The sequence below is a fragment of the Macaca thibetana genome, chromosome 20, assembly GCF_024542745.1.
Source record: "Macaca thibetana thibetana isolate TM-01 chromosome 20, ASM2454274v1, whole genome shotgun sequence".
Classification (NCBI taxonomy): Eukaryota; Metazoa; Chordata; class Mammalia; order Primates; family Cercopithecidae; genus Macaca; species Macaca thibetana.
The window spans coordinates 75,397,882-75,410,538 of NC_065597.1; the positions used below are offsets into that span (position 1 = coordinate 75,397,882).

A 12,657-nucleotide genomic window follows, 5' to 3' on the forward strand; every position below is an offset into this window, starting at 1 on the left:
CCGCATTCTCACCGCACAGCCAGGGGTCAGATTCGCCCACAGCATCTCCACGTGTCTGAGAAGTGCAGGAGCAGGTGGAGGTGCTCGTGAGGGGCGAGCACACATAGGCACACAGATGCACACACAGATGGACATATGGGCGCACACACACAAAGTACACATCCATAGGTGCACGCACAGGCAGGCACACGAGCACATGCCCCCCCTGCCGCTGGATCCCAGCTATATCTGGGGGGATCCTGGAATTCCCATGTGACCTCCCCTTGGACGTGTCTTTGACCAGAACATTCTTGGTCGCATCCACTGGTAGTGAAGGCCAAGCCCGGCCGCCTGTGCCTTCAAATTCAGGAGCCATCTGAGCGCTGAGGGCAGATCCTGGGAGCTAGGGCAGTTGTCCGGGATTGTTACGAAGATCAATAGTAAACAGCCTGCCCTTCTTCCTTTTCTTTCCTCCCAGCCGCCTTCTCCTGCTTCTCTCCCCTTTGCTGCCTGACCTTGGTGCTTGTGTGCAGTGGAACTTGCTGTGTGCTGGAGCTTGTGGAAAATTGGAAACCTGCGTTTCTCCTGCTTCTGATTTTAAAGACAAACAGGTTTTCCACAAATATGAAAGGCACACCTGGGAAGTCAGAGTGGGAGAAGGATTTGGAATTGGACACATGAACACGGAAGGCTTCATTCTGCTCTATGTGGCTCCCAAGTGATGGGACAGGTGTAAGCCCCATGGCAGCACGAGGGCAGGGCGCGTGCTTCTGGTGTGTGGTGAGACAGACGCGCCGTGTGCCGTGGGCTGCAGACGCACCCGCGTGCTGAGACAGATGTGCCGTGTGCTGTGAGCTACAGACACGCCCGTGTACCGTGGGCTACAGGTGTGCCGTGGGCTACAGGTGCGCCGTGGGCTACAGACATGCCGTGGGCTACAGACACGCCCGTGTGTCGTGGGCTGCAGACGCGCTGTATGCTTTGGACGTAGACTTCTTAAACTTCTGCGCAGCAGTGGCATTCTCTCTTAAATTTGAAATGTTTTTATTTGGCCAAATAGATGTTTATGGAAAGTTAACAAAGTTCAGTGTTCCTTCATAACAGGGAAACAGTTGAGTACTTAACCTGAGATCTGAGTTTGGCTGCAGTGGTTGTTAGAGGGATAATATCAGTAGCTGCTGAGCAGCTGTGGCTTTAAGTATCAAAGGAATAACGGTGTCATTTAAAAATACTGCATGATGTTTAAAGAGCCTAAAGCTGCAGGCTGGTATAATTTTATCTGCTCTATGTCAGGTACAGAGAGGAGACGAGGAGTGAACCAGACTTGCAGCCCAGCCACTGGTGGTTAGTGTTTCCAGAGAACCTGTTTCCCAAGAGCGGCCCTGTGGTTGCTGTCAGCCTGAGGCTGCTGTCACCCGGCCATAACTGTCCGTGGCCTGCAGTGAGTGACCAGGCCACAGTGGATGGGTCAGAGGGACTGGCGGACGTTGATGCTGGCAGGGGCCTGACATCGTGAACCCTGTTTTCCATTGTGGCGCGGGGCCCTGCGCCTCCCTCCCAAGCAGCTGAGCACAGTCAGCCACACTGTCCGTATGAAAGGCCCTGCTTGTGTGTGTGGCCCCATGTGATGCCCTCCAGAGTGCTTGGAGGCCACAACCCCAGGGGAAATGGCCCCGTGCAATGAGGCCCCACCCACCAGTGCCACAGGCTGTCCCCAGCTCACAGTGCCAGCTCATCTCCCCAGGCATCTCATGTCACCAGAGTCCAAGGTGCCAGGCTGCCCGCCCCCCTCCCATCTTGTCAAAGGGCCTTTCCTGGCGTGAGTAGAACTGGGGCTTTCCCTAGGTTCTGCTCATCAGGTGTACAGCTGGAAGCCATGCTGGTCTCTCCCTCCACACCAAGGACTCTAATGCACAGGTGCCCAGTCACCAATGCAGGTGTGCTTGCACCCCCGACATGGCAGTTCCTCCGGCCATATGCACGTGCAGGGCGGTCCATTGTGGTAGCCTTGGGAGCTGTCTTGGTTATCTTGTGTGATTGTGATCTGTGAAGATCCAACTGAGGTCGTCGTCACCCCTTGTGGGACACATTCCAAGACCCCAGTGGATGCCTGAAACCGCGATAGTGCTGAACCCTGTATATACTGTTTTCCCCTCTGGGAACACATGTCTGATCAAATTTAACTTACAAGTTAGGAACAGTAGAGACTAAAGACATTTGTGAATCAAACGGAATGATTGTAAGGGTGTACTGTGATAAATAAACACTGTGAGGCTGACGACTGTAAGGGTGCACTATGATAAATACCCTGTGAAGCCGGTCTCTTTCTCTTGCAGTCTTACCGCTCTGTGTGCATCTAGTTTTAGACCTTGGTTGAACACAAGTAACTGAAACCAGGGAAAGCAAAGCCGAGTGGGGGCAGCCGCTAGAAGGGAGAGGCAGCCTCAGGGCACACTGTGGGGCCTCGGCAGTTAGAGACCCTGCAAACTCCACACGCCAGTTGTTTGGCAGCACAGCAGAGCACCCGGAAGGGGCACATGCCTGTGACAGGAGTGAGATGTGGTGGAAAGAGGCGCTTAAAATTATTGAGGACAAGATGGATTATTCAGTATTTAATGCTAACAGCTGGCTCTCCATTTTGATGTGAAGGGGTAAGCTAGATTTTATTTTTTATTATTTTATTTTTTACCTTTAGGCTCTCCTGGACTGGGCTAGATTTTGTATACACACATTTCAGGTGGAGGTCTAAAAAAACTGTTCGGAGCATATAAAGAAAAATAGAGGCCGGGCGCGGTGGCTCAAGCCTGTAATCCCAGCACTTTGGGAGGCTGAGACGGGCGGATCACAAGGTCAGGAGGTCGAGACCATCCTGGCTAACACAATGAAACCCCGTCTCTACTAAAAAATACAAAAAACTAGCCGGGCGCGGTGGCGGGCGCCTGTAGTCCCAGCTACTCGGGAGGCTGAGGCAGGAGAATGGCGTGAACCCGGGAGGTGGAGCTTGCAGTGAGCTGAGATGCGGCCACTGCACTCCAGCCTGGGTGGCAGAGCGAGACTCGTCTCAAAAAAAAAAAAAAAAAAAAAAAAAAACAAAGAAAAATAGAATATATTTGTAATCTTGGAATAAGGAAGGACTGTGTTTCCAAAATAGAAAAAATAGATAAATAAATAAATAAATAAAAAGATTGGAATATCTGATTTTTTAAAATTTATTTTTATTTTTTTATTTTTGAGACAGTCTTACTCTGTCGCCTAGGCTGTAGTGCAGTGGTGTGATCTCAGCTCACTGCAACCTCTGCCTCCCGGGTTCAAGCAATTCTCCTGCCTAAGCCTCCCGAGTAGCTGGGATTACAGGTGTGTGCCACCACGCCCAGCTAATTTTTGTATTTTTAATAGAAATGGGATTTCACTATGTTGGTAAGGCTGTTCTTGAACTCTTCACCTAGTGATCCACCCGCCTCGGCCTCCCAAAGTGCTGGGATTAAAGGCATTAGCCACTGCGCCCGGCCTGTCTGATTTCACAGAAATGAAAAACTTTTGTTGGACCAAAATCAACACGAGCAATGTTGAAAAGAAAAATGATGTTTAGGCCGGGCGCGGTGGCTCACGCCTGTAATCCCAGCACTTTGGGAGGCCGAGGCGGGCGGATCACGAGGTCAGGAGATCGAGACCACGGTGAAACCCCGTCTCTACTAAAAATACAAAAAATTAGCCGGGCGCGGTTGTGGGCGCCTGTAGTCCCAGCTACTCGGGAGGCTGAGGCAGGAGAATGGCGTGAACCCGGGAGGCGGAGCTTGCAGTGAGCCGAGATCGCGCCACTGCACTCCAGCCTGGGCGACAGAGCGAGACTCCGTCTCAAAAAAAAAAAAAAAAAAAAAAAAAAAAAAAAAAACGATGTTTAGGGAGAAAATGTTTTTCACATATATAACCAGAGATTAATAACAAGTCTATTTAAAGACTTCTTTAAATCACCAAGAAACTCATAATCCATTCCATAGAAAATGACAAACCATATGAACAGATAAAGAGGAAGAAGTTTAAATGACACATACCCTAAACTGCCAATGTGACCATTAATCAGGGAAATGCGGATTGAAACAAGGTGTCATTTCCTGGCTAATTTTGTGGTAACAAGATGAGGTAAATTGTCCCAGGAGCTGAGGAGGAACCGCTGCTCTAGGTAGGGGAACAGGAGGTGGCACCACCCACACACACTATCACATATCGGCCCTGACATCAGTCCCGTGGCCGTGCTTGGACTTGGGCATAGGTGCAGAGACGTCTGAGCTGAAGCCCAAGGGCCTCGTCCTGATCATCGTCCTGTCCTCTCCTGACGTGCACTTCGGAATGAGCAGAACATCTGCGTCCCATTTCTAGTGCCGTGCATGGAAAACAAACCCAAGTGATCATGTGTGGATGCTCTGTGTGTGCGCCAAAGCCTCCGCCTAAAATCAGGGGAGAGATCTGGCTTTAATGCACCCTGTTGGAAAGGACAGAGGGACGAGAGGACAGGTGGAGATGCTAGTCTTTTATCCATGCTCCATGTTTTAAATTAATACATTGAGATATTCAGATAATATGAAAATGTGGAATAAGATGAGAGACTTTTGGCAGGCTGTCACTAACGTGCCCTGCTTGCTTGTTCGCAGGTATGGATCCTGGCGGGAGCCAGTCAACCCCTATTATGTCAATGCCGGCTACGCCCTGGCCCCAGCCACCAGTGCCAACGACAGCGAGCAGCAGAGCTTGTCCAGTGATGCAGACACCCTGTCCCTCACAGACAGCAGCGTGTAAGTCCCGCCCCGGATCCCCTGTCCCTCATGGACAGCAGTGTGTAAGTCCTGCCCTGGACACCCTGTTCCTCGCAGATGACAGCATGTAAGTCCCACCCTGCTGCAGAGTGCAGCTAGCTGAGGGGACTTCGTGCTGACCCAGCGATGCCTGGGCTTTGTCTTCAGGGAAAGCGTTTCCTGCCCCCCCAGGTCTCAATGAGAGTGCATCTGACACGCAGCAGGCTGCACTGCGGAGGCTGTCCTCCAAGCAGCACAAGTGAGGGCTCAGCTTTGTGTCGATTGCTTCTCTCTGTGACCAGGGCTGCTGGGACCTCCCCACGAGGAAGGATTGAGGGTGAACCTAAGACAGTCTGTAGGCTCCCCAGGCTAGAGTTTGGTCTTTGGTTTTCAGAGTCTGGGGTTTCAGCTTAAAAGACAGGCACAGGCCAGCTGTCTCACCACTGGCTGTGGTGAGTGATGTGGTCCCCAACGCTGGTGCAGTACAGGGTCCTGTCTTGTCCCTGTCACCCACTTGGCAAGGGGCTGGGAGCAGGAGTGAGGGAAGGTTCTGTGGTTGTACTAAGGCCAGGGCCTCAGTGGCCCAGGGACTGCCTGAGGGTTTGTTCAAGGGCCCTGAACAAACAAAATCGCTTACACATGTGTGACCCTTGAGGTGACAGGCGGAAGCTTATTCTTTCATTGTCCAGGGAAACCCCATGTGTAAGAACGTGCTTGCTTTATGACCTCTTCCCCTGTGCTTCGCAGCTGGGTTTTTGGGGCCTATGTACACCCCACCCTTCGGAGTTGCTGAGGCTACAAGCATGCGCCACCACACCCGGCTAGTGATTATTATTTTTGTGGAGACGAGGCCTTACTGTGCAGTGTCGAACTCCTGGGCTCAAACAGTGCACCAGTTTAGCCTCACGAGTGCTGGGATTACAGGCATGAGCTACTGTGCCTGGCTGGTTTGTTCTTTTCATTTGTCTATCTTTAAACATTTTTCCAAAACCTGAATTTCAGATGAGCAGAACAAGTTGTCAGATTTTATTTCTGAACCAAATTCAGCCAGCCCACATTGCCATACATAGGTCTTGGCCCCTTCGTTTTTCCCCAGGTAACTGTGGTGGTGCGGGGGCAGCTCCCTGCCGCTTCCCGGCAGAGCTGCTCTGTGTGGCTTCTCCTGGTTTCTTTCATCCTCTTTTAATTTTGAATCTTCAAAATAAAATGTTGACTTGCTTTTAGCAGCACCTCACTTGAAGTTATTGGAGTTGAAGCAGTGCCTGCCATGGCCCTGAAGCCTTGGGCCAGATGGTTGGGTGCAGAGCAGCCCACAGAGCGCCTGAGCAGACCACGCATCCTAGCATCTGGTTTCCCTCTTCCCCAAAACTGCGTTACTACAACAAAAATTAACCTGCCAACTCAGTTTTCTCAAAAAGTCTCCTAATTTTCTCTAAGAAAAGGGACATATGTTTCCTAAAGGGAGGACCTAAAATAAATAGATATTTTTTTTCCTCGATATTCTGTTCATCTTGGTTTGTACTGAAGTGTTTAACAATTTGGCATGTAAAATTGCTACACATACTTGAAAGTACATCAGAGGTAAAAAGTGGACAGGTGAAGAGCATCATTCCGGTGGGGCAGCTGGGCTCTGCTTTTGTGCTGGGGGCGAGCTCACAACTGTTCCACATGGCGCTCCAGAGGCTGTGGGCTGTGGACACAGATGTGGGGACAGTGCCTTATCCACAGAGGCCTGTGAAATTTCCCCATCCAAGTGTCACATCTGGGAAACCAGTAGAGTGGTGGCTTCAGTGCCCTTGAACAAACCCCCGAGGCAAGTGTTAGGTGAGTTGTAGATTCGCTTGTTCCTGACGCCCACCGTGACCAAGCCAGACCTGGACTTGGCTCACCATTGCCCACAGCACTTAGTGGTGCTGTGACAGCTGAGGATGCCTCAGGAGGTGCCGTGTCTGCCATGCAGCCCTGGGTTGGGCGCTCTCTCACGTTGCCCTGTGTCTCCTGGCAGCTCTGGGAGGCCCCTGGGTGCGGCACGGATCCGTGGAGCTGCCATGCTTCTGAAGGCGGCTTTTCCTTTCTTTCTTTTCTTTTCTTTCTTTCTTTTCTTTCTTTTCTTTCCTTTCTTTCCTTTCTTTCCTTTTTTTTTTTTTTTTTTTTTTTTTTTTTTTTTTTTTGAGATGGAGTCTGGCTCCGTCCCCCAGGCTGGAGTGCAGTGGCCGGATCTCAGCTCACTGCAAGCTCCGCCTCCCGGGTTTGCGCCATTCTCCTGCCTCAGCCTCCCGAGTAGCTGGGACTACAGGCGCCCGCCACCTCGCCCGGCTATTTTTTTGTATTTTTTTAGTAGAAACAGGGTTTCACTGTGTTAGCCAGGATGGTCTCGATCTCCTGACCTCGTGATCCGCCCATCTCGGCCTCCCAAAGTGCTGGGATTACAGGCTTGAGCCACCGCGCCCGGCCTCTTTTTTCTTTTTTGAAACGGAGTCTCGCTGTGTCGCCCAGGCTGGAGTGCAGTGGCGCAATCTCAGCTCTCTGCAAGCTCTGCTTCCCTGGTTCACACCATTCTCCTGCCTCAGCCTCCTGAGTAGTGCTCCCAAAGTGCTGGGATACAGGCGCCCGCCACCACACTCACCTAATTTTTTGTATTTTTAGTAGACAGAGTTTCACATGTTAGCCACGATGGTCTCAATCTCCTGACCTCTTGATCCACCCATCTCAGCCTCCCAAAGTGCTGGGATTACAGGCGTGAGCTACTGCACCTGGCCCGAAGGCAGCTTTTCTATTAGCGGGGAGAGGGCGAGGGCTTTCTTGAAGGATGGTTGTGAGTGAGTTATCTTAACCCTGGTATCATTTTTCAGACCATGTATAATTTGACTTATGTGTTTTTTATGATCTTCTAAAGGGTTTATAAAGAAAACGTGTTGTGGGCCGGGCGTGGTGGCTCATGCCTGTAATCCCAGCACTTTGGGAGGCCGAGGCGGGCGAATCACGAGGTCAGGAGATCGAGACCATCCTGGCTAACACAATGAAACACCGTCTCTACTAAAAATACAAAAAACTAGCCGGGCGTGGTGGCGGCCGCCTGTAGTCCCAGCTACTCGGGAGGCTGAGGCAGGAGAATGGTGTGAACCTGGGAGGCAGAGCTTGCAGTGAGCCGAGATCACGCCACTGCATTCCAGCCTGGGCAATAGAGCGAGAGACTCCGTCTCAAAAAAAAAAAAAAAACCTGTTGCGAAAGAGCTACCTTGTGGCCGGGCTTGGTGGCTCACGCCTGTAATCCCAGCACTTTGGGAGGCCGAGGCGGGCGGATCACAAGGTCGGGAGATCGAGACCACGGTGAAACCCCGTCTCTACTAAAAATTACAAAAAATTAGCCGGGCACGGTTGTGGGCGCCTGTAGCCCCAGCTACTCGGGAGGCTGAGGCAGGAGAATGGCGTGAACCCGGGAGGTGGAGCTTGCAGTGAGCCGAGATCGCGCCACTGCACTCCAGCCTGGGCTGGGCGACAGAGCGAGACTCCGTCTCAAAAAAAAAAAAAAAAAAAAAAAAAAAAAAAGCTACCTTGTGCCTCCCTCAGAGACCACACTGCCCTGCCAGCTCCTGGAGAGAAGCAGAGTGTGCAGCCTTGGCATCTCTTACCTTTCCGTGGGGCGCTGGTTGTCCTGGCTGCTCACTGTGCAAACCTTGAAATGTTTTTGGTCCGTTTAGCAATGCCCTCCAAGGCAGGCACACTGCACCATGGTCTAGGCCACAAGCAGGGACCAGCAAACGTTTCCCATGCAGGGCTGGCAGTGAATATGTGAGACTTTGCAGCCACATGCAGTCCCTGTCACAGATTCTTCCCCTACCCTTTAAAAGTGTGTAGAAATCACTCTCAGCTGTCAGGCCTTAAAGAACAGGCAGGCACAAGGAGGCTTTATGGAGGTGCCCAGTAAACACCAGCTGGGAGGGTGCGTGTCTGGGCACCTGGGCTTTACCGTCACATGTGAACCTTTGTGTGTACATGAGTGTGCACATGTTCCCCTGCACACATATGGGTGCCTGCATCACCCGTGTGCACGTGTCTCGGTGGTGGCTCACGGGTGTCATCACCATTGCCTGCTGACTGGCGGTCGGGGCCGGCAGCCCTACTGGCACGGTGCTGGCCCTCCTGCTCCTCTCTGAGTTAACGGCTGCCTCTTTCTCCTGGACAGGGATGGGATCCCTCCGTACAGGATCCGTAAGCAGCACCGCAGGGAGATGCAGGAGAGCGTGCAGGTCAACGGGCGGGTGCCCCTACCTCACATTCCCGTAAGTACTGGTTCTGCGGCCCTCAGCCCATCGTCCTCCCCGCTCAGCGTGGGCCTGGTGAACTGGCGCGCAGGAAAGGCACTTGCCAGACTTCCCACGAGCCGGGCTTACCTCTAGGCGTAAGCGTGTGATCCCAGAAACATCTGCACGTGGCCAGTCCCTGAGGGTGGCTGGGGACATCTAGTCTCAGGCAGCATTTAGGGCCCAGAGGGAGCTGTTCATTCAAGAGGGCCCCCACGCCCTGAGGCCACACCCTCCCTGGTGGTAGGAAGTGTCTTGCCTTGTGAAGTTGGGTGCTTCCCCTCAAGGGGAGAACTCTGAGCCTTTCTCATGACTCAGAGCCCAGACCTGGCCCCTGCACAGCGCTTGGGGAAAACTTGGTGTTTTTGTGGCTGAACGAGGGTCACCTCTGGGTGAACGTCTTGATTTTAAAACTGCCTCGGCTTTCACTGTTGGATAGAATAATGGTGCCTTTGCCCAGTCTCGGGCATGGGGGCTTGGCTGGTCATCAGGTCACAGAGCTGAGTGCCGGCTGGAGCCCAGCACAGCCTGACTCTGTCTCCAGAGCACTCCTATGTTGATGAACAGATTAATGATCTGTCCTTATTTTGATGGGTTGACTGAACAGGAAGGATGTTTATGAGAAGGTGAGAAAAGCAGTGTTTTTTTGTTTTTTTGTTTCTTTTTTTGAGACGGGAGTTTTGCTCTCACTGTAAGCTATGCCTCCTGGGTTCACATCATTCTCCTGCCTCAACCTCCTGAGTAGCTGGGACTACAGGCGCCCGCCACCACACCCGGCTACTTTTTTTGTATTTTTAGTAGAGATGGGGTTTCATCGTATTAGCCAGGGTGATCTCAATCTCCTGACCTCGTGATCCGCCCATCTTGGCCTCCCAAAGGGCTGGGATTACAGGTGTGAGCCACCACACCCAGCCTCAACTGTGGGTTGTTCTCAACCCACTGTTAGCTGCGGTGTCTGAGGGTGAACCACGTGACCATATGAGTGTCTGTGCAGGGAAGTAGGCATTTTGAGAGCATTGACAACATTGACATTGAAATCTTGGTCAGGATTTCTTAGCCTTTTAGCTTTTCTGCAGACATCAGTTTCCAAGTCAGGAATTTCTTTATGGTTGAAAAGAAAGGATGTTGGTTTGTTCTCACTTCTGAGAAGATGCCAGCCAACCCTTGACTCAGGTTTGGCTAAAACTAGGCGCTCATGGTGTCTACTTAACAAAAAGCAGATGATATTGTAGGCCATGTGTGGGTGCGTGCGTGTGTGCGTGTGCTCTGGAAGGTCTGGGGCCCTGCCTGCCAGGCATGGCCGAAAGCTATCATGAGGTCACAGCCCAAGTCGACGGCTCCTGCACAGCCACCGGCCTCTGATTTTCAAGTCACAGATCCCAAACGTCCAGAACCCGCAGAGCCGCCCTGATGAAGGAGGCCTGAGAGACAAGACAGCTGAGCGACCACAGGCCCAGGCCAGCCCTGTGTGCCCCTGAGGATGGGGCTTGAGTGGGCTGAAACCTGTGGAAGGCTTCTGTCCACAGGGGTGCCCCGATTTTGGGGTGCTGGTCAGAATCTTCATGTGTAGAAAGTGCATGTCACGGACTCTGAATGAGGGGGCGTCAGGCAGACAACCTCCCCTTGGAAGGGTCAGGAAGGACAAAAGCTGAGGAGTGCGTTGGTGCCTGGAACGTGGACCTGGAAAGACCTCTCAGGATGCAACACAGAGAAAAGAGGAGGCCGATGGCGAGTCCCTGGTGTCATCAGAACCTTCCAGAACCGAGGGAAGCACAGAGCCCTCAGGTCCTGGAGGGTCACAGTTGAGTCACCGGGAAGATGAAGCCATCAGAGGCGGCAGGCACAGTCAGGAGCAGGCCCTGCCACATGCCGCACTACCAGAGGGCCCTTGTGTGGTGGGGTGGGGGCCACTGTGCGTTTCTGTGTGAACAGCCTGCAGCAAACGACCTCATCAGAGGCTCTGTAGGAACCTGGATCGAGTCCATGTGGCCTGTCAGGCGGGGCTGTGGTTGGAACCTTCGGTGGGCAGTCCCTCAGCCAGAGGCCCAAGTGACAAACCCACAGCACGAGCACAGCTGCCCGGGGCCTGCTGACTGCTGCTACTGGGAAATTGCACCTGAGGATGGTGGTGAGCCGAGGCGGGGAGGCCCAGGAAGCCGATGGGCTAGCAGGACGTGCCATGGCTGCACCGCCCGCTTCTGCTCTGTTGAGGGCCTTGATTTTGCGAAAGCTATGCTGTTTCTCTGGTGGGTCCATGGCTCTGCAGCAGGCACAGCAGGATGGGAGCAGCTTAGATGCTCATAGGAGCAGAACCCTGTTGTGGCTGCACCCATGGATGTCCAGGCTGCATGCCCCGTGTGAGACTTTTTAACACCTGACCATGAGAGGTGGAGCAGGTTCATCCCGAAACCCCCCCGCCCCAGCTGTCCGTGGAAAAATTGTCTTCCATGAAACTGGTCCCTGGTGCCGAAAGGTTGGGGGCCGTGGCTTTGCCGCATCTGGTCCCAGAATCCCTGGTGATCTTTGGCCTTTGTAATTACTTTGAAGTTTCACGTTTTCATTTACTTGGCTTTTTCTTTTATGGTATTTTTTTCTGTTCCTCCAAAGCTGGAGAGGTTGCCATTCTCGTAAATGTGATGACTCTGACAGTTTTGCTGTTCTCAGAACCGTGGTGACGCAGCCTGCAGGGCCACCTGGAGTCTTTTTATGGAACTCGCGTGGCGGCCTGAGTGCTCCTCTTGGCCCCTCAGCTGTGCTGCTCTCTGGAGTCTTATTTTTTATTTTTATTTTTATTTATTTATTTTTTGAGACGGAGTCTCCCTCTGTCGCCCAGGCTGAAGTGCAGGGGTGTGATCCCTGCTCACTGCAAGCTCCGCATCCCAGGTTCACGCCATTCTCCTGCCTCAGCCTCCTGAGTAGCTGGGACTACAGGCGCCCGCAACCACGCCCGGCTAATTTTTTTGTATTTTTAGTAGAGACGGGGTTTCAATGTGTTAGCCAGGATGGTCTCGATCTCCTGACCTCGTGGTCCACCCACCTCGGCCTCCCAAAGTGCTGGGATTACAGGCGTGAGCCACTGCACCCGGCCCCCCTTGGAGTCTTTTTATGGAGCTCGCGTGGCGGCCTGAGCACTCCTCTTGGCCCCTCGGCCGTGCTGCTGTCTGGGCCTGATGATGGGCTTTTCGTCCTGCTCTTGGTCTCTGTGGTGCTGACTGTTCAGACCATGAGTGCTCCTGTCTGTGCCTCTGGCTATCTGCAGACACAGCAGCTGTGGTCCCTGCAGTACTGGCAGCTCCCAGTCCTGTGTGTGCCACTCCCGCCTTTGCGCCTTGCCCAGCATTGGGCACGGAAAAGCCAGCATGGCCCCCCAGCCACCCAGCCTCCGGGGCCCGGCTGCAGCGGGAAAGGGTGGCTTGTTAGTTCCTTGCCATCTGTATGGATGCCCTGCTGTCCACACATCTGGACACACCGGCCCATGTCCCTGCTGGTGCCAGCCCCAGCCTTCCTCATCATCTTCTAGAAGCACTGGATATTCATCCTTGGCTCCGGGACAGACCCTTCCCGACACTGGGCACGGCCGAGAC

At 53.0% G+C, this 12,657-nt stretch overlaps 1 protein-coding gene across 3 annotated transcripts in view; it reads left to right on the forward strand.

Moving 5' to 3' along the window:
• AXIN1 (axin 1) overlaps positions 1 to 12,657 on the forward strand; it is a 67,660-nt gene that overhangs the window by 35,084 nt on the left and 19,919 nt on the right. For all 3 annotated transcript variants that reach the window (XM_050774675.1, XM_050774673.1, XM_050774674.1), the window contains 2 exons: positions 4,629 to 4,769; positions 8,956 to 9,052. In XM_050774675.1, coding sequence (XP_050630632.1) covers positions 4,629 to 4,769; positions 8,956 to 9,052 — 238 coding nt within the window. The remainder of the gene's footprint in view (positions 1 to 4,628; positions 4,770 to 8,955; positions 9,053 to 12,657) is intronic.